Here is an 8085-nt window from a genome sequence, read left to right on the forward strand (position 1 = left end):
GGTGAGCCAAAAGACCTTGAGGTGTTTGACATTGTAAAGTTCCAGCAATTCATTTTTGGGACGGTGGCTTTGGGGGTGAAAAGAACAACTGTGAGGATGAGGCTGGTCGATCCTACCGAGCCTTTGTCATTTTAGTAACAGCCACGTCCTTCACCAAGTATAATGGTTCACGTTTGCCCTGTTTTATCGAATCAGGTCCCTGAAACTCGCGCACATCACTGCTCACTGCGCTACGACCAACTCACAGCTCCTTTCCGCCCCAAAACCACGCACTGATAGTGTCGCCTCGATTGGTCACAAAGGCTTTGCCCGAAATGGCTCAGTCTTAAAGCGCGAATTTACTCACCAGAACGCCCGCGGTTCGAACTTGACCTCCGCACCTCGACTTCTGTCTAGACTTGGGAAACTTGGCAGTATTTTAGCCCTCGTGCTTCCTTTGGATGGCCTGGCAGCTATGCACAGAAATGGTGCTGCAGCTGAACGGTCGTTGGTTGTTTTCGATAAAACAACGTTTGCAACAAACTTGTCAAACTCAGTGACCCTTCATGCCTTTTGTTAACCCATATTGTCGGCCCCATTCGGAGGTACTTCCACGATCCTATTTGGTTTCGTAAAAGCTTCACGCTAGTTACTTGTTCTCGCTTTCGGTTCCGTGTTTTACTAATTTTTTTCTACTGCCTTCCATGTTTACAGCGCCTGGCGTGCCCGATAGGCGTACCGGAAGCTTCACAGTTCCATCGAATTCTCACCTCGTCTGTTGATTGCGCAATTTTGTATGCGCAGTGCTTTGCGTGTCTGCAGTAGATTTTACTCCATTAGCAAACCCATTATCCCTACTGCAATGGTAAGTGATAATACTTTGGGTGTTCTGAATTCGATATAGGTTAATTCCCGTCTGCATAGGCTATAACAGTATTTCTTAATTTCAGCGAAATGTCAGATAGCTACCTAACTTGTATTCCGAACTGCACTGGGGTTCGAGACGTATTCGAGTTATCCAAAAGTTCACACCACATGGTCTTTCGTGCATGTTGGCATAACCCAGTAGCTACAGTTAACTATTTCGCTAACTACAACTACTGCGCTCAGTTCCCCCCAAGACAGTCTGTCATGAGACTAGTAAAATTGTTCCATGATCATGTGTCCGGTAGTTGGTATTTGACGTTTCTGACGCTTGCCATTTCCTACTCTTCTCCATGAATATCGTTAGACTAATGAAGTTGGCACCTTTCGGGTGTTTCACTGACTGTCATTACTGATCAAAAATGTTTTTTGCTCTTCCTATTCTTGTAGAACCAAAATAATGGGGCCTATTTGAGTTCACAAACTATTTGGCGTTTGTGTTAGACTCCGTTAGCAATTTGTATGTCTGAGTTTGAAAGAACGTTTGATGTATATTCCCGTGTCAAATTCGTGTATAGTATCAGATGTTTCCTTATGCACAGGTTATGGGCCAGCTAACGAACCGCTTTGTCCCGTTTTTCAGGGCACTGAAGGACCTTGCAATCTGGCCAGTGCCTTGGGCGAGAAAAATCTCCCTCCGCCTCCGGAATTCATAGCCTATCGTGACAAACTTTGGCAGAAGTTGCGGCGCGAATATGACGCTTTCGTCGCTTCGCAACCGCGATCGCCCATTCAAATCACCTTACCCGACGGCGCGACCATCGAGGCAAAGGCTTGGGAAACCACACCCATGGCCATCGCTCAAAGTATCAAGTAAGCTCGATGGTGAAGAGGGGACATCAACTTTTTATGCAGTGCAGAGGACGTCCAAGGAAGATGCCCATTTCTTCATAGACCAATCCATTTGGGAACGTTAGGCACCGTATTGTCGGCCAATCGACAATAAGGTCCCTTTTATTTAGGCCAGTCTGGCGGATGATGTTACTATGTTGTGTATTTTCCGGATTCACCCGAGTTCTCAGACAGTTCAGGTGACTGTAGTGGATGTGACTGCGCATTACTTTCCGCTTCGTTGTGAGAGTGGAGGCACTCATAGGGTAGGTATCACTGGCTTAGACCGTGTGGAGTGTTTTGACCAGTGGCCAGGCAATGTTGCCATCCATATGTGCAACAGCGAAACGTTCAACAAGTTCAACCAACCACATCCGGTTAATCTGGCCATTTTTTCGTCATTCTTTGACCCACGTCTTATTATTGATTTTTCGGCTGGTAGAAACCAACTGTGAGTGTGAAATGGTTCAGCGTGCGTAGAAAATAGTTTGTTAACACAAGATTCGGATAGGTCTACTGGTTATGAAAAGTCACGGATTTTATCTTTCGCTCAGTTGGGTTAATCTCTGGCCGTCTTTTTCACGTAGGCTGTTGCTTAGAGACATCATAGACGAGAGATTTAGCTGGGTTCCTGGTGAGTCTCTCGCAAAATGAATGTATTTCGCTAATTTCGTGCAATTTGGTTTCAAGTAGAGCATAAGGTTGACGGAAACTCGGGGACTTCGCCTACCTGATGAGCCCCAAACCGGTGGTGGGCTGTCGACGAATTTTCAGCAACCTGATGAGTAGTACATTACAAATATACATGTATCGCGATATCTAGAATATTGTACCAACTGAAACATGAGGCGGCCTGGTGCAGCACATTCACTTGCTTAGAAACATTATAGACGAGAGATTCAGCTGGGTCCCAAGTGAGTCTCTCGAAAAACCAAATTAGTTTGCAAATGAGTGCTTGTTCTCTAATTTCGTGTAATTTGCTTTCAAGTAGAACATGAGGTTGACGAAAACCCCGGGGACTGCGCCTACCTGATGAGCCCCAAAGAGGGCGAAACCGGTCGTGGGCTGTCGACGAATTTTCAGCAACCTTATGAGCAACCTTATGCATAATCGAAAGCTTGTTTATTTTTTACTGCAATAGAATCAGTCCGTATAAACAAGACCGAAATGTTTTCAAATTTTGGAAACTAGTTAGAGGTGGGCGTGTTACGGTGAAAAATGCAAACGAACGGTCTAACTCTCGGAGCTCATATACGTGGTAAAATCGTGGAACTTGATGGCGTCCCTATTGGTCAATGACATATTGATATTCTTCCGCATTATCCTCAGGCTGCGTCGGGGTTCCGCTACGAAGATATCCGATAAACTTTCGTTTCCATTAGATTTTGAGCAAATCACTTACTTGAATTTTCTGAAACCAAGGGTTTGATTTTTGTTTCAAGTTGTCATCCAAACTTGTTCTCTTTTAAAACTTAACCAATCAGAGGTTGAGCGGTCGCTTCAGGTTGATAGATCAATACTGGTTGTCGACTTTGCGTGCTCATGACAAACTACCACTTGGTTGATTGTTTTCACTAATCCCGTGTTCTTCATCACCTTCAGCAAGAAGTTGGCTGAGCATGCTGTGATTGCTCGGGTGAACGGGGAGCTGTGGGACTTATTACGACCTTTTGAGAAGGACGCAAGTCTGGAGATTTTGAATTTTGACAGCAAGGATGGTGAGTGTTATTTGGTTTTAGTTCTGCTTTGAAGTATGTTGCGCAAGGCATTTTGAACCCATGTTGATTTCAGGCAAATAACGCCACCCTGGACTGCCATATCGAAGGGGTGTTGCGTAGCAGTAGGACACACGGCATGGCGATTGAGGACTACTGCAACTACTGTCAAGCGTGCGTTATTTGTGGAGGTTCGCATATGCGTACCAATTGTAATGCCTGTAAAACGGCCTATTGAGACTCGAATACCTGATGAGCCTTCAAATGTTGTATCACTGTTGAATTTAAGTGGGCATGTGGAAGCCATTCCACAGCCCTAGAACATCGTACGACGTTTCTGAAGCACTGAATCAGGCTTGTCACTTCAAGACAACAGTCTTGCGATACCTTTAAAAAAACCATTCAGCTGTAGCACCCTTTGGGTGCCTAACTGCCATGCCACCTGAAGGAAGCAAGAGGGCTGGGGTACTGCCACGCCGCCCAAGCCTAGGCATAAGTTACGATACAGAGGTCGGGTTCGAACAACGGACCTTCCGGTCTTGCGCTCTAACCATTGGGCCTGGCAATTAGCAACCATTGTTTCATCTTGCCCTTGCACCTTCAAATCGGCTGCCCGCGTCGACTCAGAAATGAAGGCTTGAAAATACATTAGTAAAATCTGTACATTCTACACCTATCGCACCACCGATTTCGGTGATGTGGGACTTTCTACTTGTGGTCATTATTGGTCCGTTGATCTTGTTGATTTCACCTCATCTTTTGGACTTGCCTGACATGTAATTGTGCGTTTGATTGAGTTTCTTTGTGTGATTGGGCAAAGTCACAATTCCTGTCTGTGCTCATATTTTTCCGTTTCATTGTTTCTCCGACGTTTTTCATTTGTCCGGACTTGACAGTGAGGCCCGGCTATGACGGCGAAGTACTCTGGACAGCTTTTTCAACGAGCTGTCGGAACCCTACACTATACTAGCTTTATGGTACAACCAATAGGAGACTCATTCCTTTAACTTTGTGAGCTGAGCCCAGGAGTCAGTGTCTCTGAAAGCCATGCATTGTCAACCTGGCAGCCAAACAAGAATCGAACCGTGTGACTCAGGCTTTCCAGGTCACAGATTAGGAACACTGCATGTATTCATTGGTGAGGTCCTGATTTTGAAGGTGGACGAGGGATGCTTGGCTCGCATATTCGTCACTACAAGGACTAAGCCAGTATCTAAGGTGTCGCTTCCCGGAGACGCCGTTACAGAACCTTGTATCGCATTTACGGAGTGACACAGGGTCCATGGGACATTTTGTAAAAGACGCGGTTCCTTGTCAAGAATCCACTACGGCCTGGTGGCACCACCGCATGCACCCCGTTAGCCCATGTGCAGCAGAACTCATACCGCGGCAGACGCGGTCGCGCCACAATGACGAGGACTGGACTTTACGACTGACCTGTGCACTGAGACGTTCGTGGCAGAAAAAAATTGCTCAGCTGTAGCATGCTTTCGGTGTCTAACTGCTATGCCACCCGAAGGTTGCACGAGGACTGGGATACTGTCAGGTTGCCCAAGCCTAGACAGGGGAAGTCGAGAGGCGGAGGTCGGATTTGAACCACCTACCTTCTGGTCAGTAAATTCGCGCTCTAACCACTTGAGCCATCTCACCCCCCATCTGTAACAGAGGGGAAGGTTTTAAGACATGTCAGACTAAAGTGCCTATGTCTTTACCATTAGAGTCCCATCTGGAACCGTGTTCCTACAGCTCGAACGGTAGCTGTGCTCCGAATTAATGTCGCGGCTAAACGGTAGGTTCCAATCACTGATCAGAAGGCGTCTACAGCATACGAGCATGCGCATCAGTCACTCTAGAGCCTTGTTTGTTGAGAGCGTGTAGTGTTGTTTAGAAGCGAAAATTTGCGTGGCGCAGTTTGTCACATCTCCTTGAATAGCCTTCCTTCCAATTTGGGTGAGTATTTTGAAGCGAAAGGCATGATGATTTACTCAAAATTTTAAAGTGGATCTCATTTCGAGCCTCATTTTCTTCTCGACCGTTGCAGGTCAGTACGTCTTCTGGCATTCTTCTGCGCACGTCTTGGGCGAGGCACTGGAACAGGCTTACGGTGGTCATCTGTGCTATGGACCTCCTGTGGAAGAGGGATTCTATTACGATATGTGGTTTCCACAAAAGTATATCAATCAATCATTTTGTTGTCAGCTTTATTGTTATTACTATTGCTACCACTGTGATTATGAAAGCACCAAAACACGTGGTTTGTAGATAGAAACCTTTGTAGGTAGAATTGTATGGCCTTTCTTCTGAGCGCAGTTTAAATACTTTGTCTTTAACCGATACGGTCCACTCCCTTTTGCTGTTTGGTCCTACTGGTCGAGATGTCGTTAGGTTGACTATACCCCCGCTTTTCATTTGGTTCCGTTGAGACTTTGGCACTCTGGCATTGTTTCTACCCGTGTGCTCTTCTCCTATTGCGTAAAAGGTATTTATCGGAATGGTCTTGTAACCCAGCGGTCCAATTCAAGCACTCGCTATCACAAACTACTCACAGACTACTCCAATAATAGGGCGCGGCCCTTCGCGAGTTCATTCGAAGGGTGTTTGGTTAACCGGCTGTTTGCCACCGGTCACATCCATTTTGAGCAAAGATGACTATTAGATCCGCATGGTTTTCGCAAGTGTGGAGCGAATGGTCAACTTCAAGGTAGGCCTTTTTGAAGTGTTTTGTTGACAGTACACTAAGCCAGACGCATTTTGTTGGTCCTGGCTAAGGTCGATGTTTGTATCAAGCGTAGTCATTCACAAGCACGTCTGGCCTGATGAGCTCTAAGTAGAGTTTCGATGAAGATGCTGCGAACAACTGCAATAGTTGCACACACCACCGGTTAATGACGTGTGAATTTTCCGCTGGACGGGGTAGACTACATCAAAATGAATGGTAACCAATAGAATATCATAACAGACTTATGATGCATGAAGCATCGGTGTCAGTAGTGTTGATGACAGGAAAATATCGGACGCTATCTTGTCTTTTGGTAATCTGCAAGACAGGAGATAAGCGCAGGCGGCCCTTAAGACAACCATACGTTTAATAGAGCTTCTCGATTCAGTAGGTTCTTTTCGACTTTTTTTTAAAAAAAACTTACAGTACACACAAAGTGCACATAAACTGTCAGGGCCTTACAAGCAGAATCTCTTTTTATTGCTGACTACAGAATTCAATCACTACACCTTGCGAACACTTGTTTCATCTAGCTGCAATTTTTTCCACGTGTTTCTCCTTTCGTCAGATTTCATCGAACAGTAACTATTGTGCGAGTGTATGTATTTAGCACATCATAGCTAGGTATCAAAACGGCGCAATGTAAAAGAGAGTGTAGCCAGTTGTTTGCACGCAAAATTGGGCGATAGACCATACCTGTATCTATCGTAGGTGACCGTATGTATTCCAGTGAATGGTTAGAGCAGGAGACGTGGAACGAAGAACCTTAGAAAGGTTGTATGTAGACACGTAAGCTCTGTCGACGCGATTCGGCAACAATCTTACCAAAGTGACCGGGTGCCTTCTTTTGACTCGATCCGAGGATCGGGTTTAACATTCAGCTAGGCAAACGAATGAATGTTCACGAGAAATGCACTCATTTGCAAATCAATTTGGTTTTCACGGGAGTAGTTTCCTTCATGAAAATATACTGCGAAATCTCGAATATCGTGCCAACTGAATCATGAGGCGGCCTGTGTGCAGCACATTCAGCTGGAAGACATCATAAACGAAAGATTCAATTGAGTCTCCCATGAAAACCAAATTGATTTGCAAATGAGTGTATTTCTCGAAAACAGTGCAATTTGGGTTCAAGTAGATCATAAGGTTGACGGAAACTCGGGGACTGTGCCTACCTGATGAGCCCCAAGAAGGGCGAAACCGGTCGTGGGTTGTCGAAGAAGTTTTCAGCACCTTATGAGTAGTTTCCTTTATGAGAATGAATGCTCATCTTAGACTATGTCAGTTAGCTGTCTAAAATTGCCTTATACAGTCTTTTGGTTGGTGTATTTTACGCTTTTGATTTTCCGACAAATATCTCGTGGTCAGTTTAGTTTTGTTAAGGCGGCGAATTTTGTCGTTTGGCACACAATACGCGTCTCACGGGCACACTTGTATACTAGATAAAAGTCAAATTAACTGTCATATCATTAGCATTCAGGGTTGCCAGACCTTCATAGCACATCCACGACTAGAGAACGAGAGCCTTGATAAACATGTGGCTTTCACTGTGATCTTCGTACTCAACTCGCATAAATGTGCTTCAGACAGAAATTGATGTTGACCTATTCGGACGTTGTCTGTTGTGCAGAGTATAGGCAGACTGTTTCGGCAATTGGGCATCGGAACTTCTAGCAGGATGATTGGCGAATGGTAACATAATTACACCTTTTCGATGTCTAGCTGCCATGCCGCCCAAAGGGGGCACGAGGGCTCGGATACCGCAAGGTTGCCCAAGGCTAAACAGGAGGAGTCAGGATGCAGAGGTTGAGTCGAAACCACGGACCTCCCGGTCAGTAAGGTTAATGGTCGGACCCAGCATCCGTTCAGAAACACAAATCGCATCCAGAAAGTGAAAATGTTGGACTTCATGCTGTT

At 45.5% G+C, this 8085-nt stretch overlaps 1 protein-coding gene across 1 annotated transcript in view; it reads left to right on the forward strand.

Annotated features, from left to right (window-relative positions):
* Nucleotides 1-694: 694 nt before the first annotated feature.
* Nucleotides 695-8085, forward strand: part of T265_01087 (hypothetical protein) — a gene marked incomplete at both ends in the record, with an annotated part of 27124 nt that continues 19733 nt past the window's right edge. Inside the window, 4 exons of the mRNA XM_009165030.1 lie at nt 695-844; nt 1487-1716; nt 3337-3452; nt 5491-5620. Coding sequence (XP_009163294.1) covers nt 776-844; nt 1487-1716; nt 3337-3452; nt 5491-5620 — 545 coding nt within the window. The remainder of the gene's footprint in view (nt 845-1486; nt 1717-3336; nt 3453-5490; nt 5621-8085) is intronic.

This window comes from Opisthorchis viverrini (assembly GCF_000715545.1).
Source record: "Opisthorchis viverrini unplaced genomic scaffold opera_v5_11, whole genome shotgun sequence".
Classification (NCBI taxonomy): domain Eukaryota; kingdom Metazoa; phylum Platyhelminthes; class Trematoda; order Opisthorchiida; family Opisthorchiidae; genus Opisthorchis; species Opisthorchis viverrini.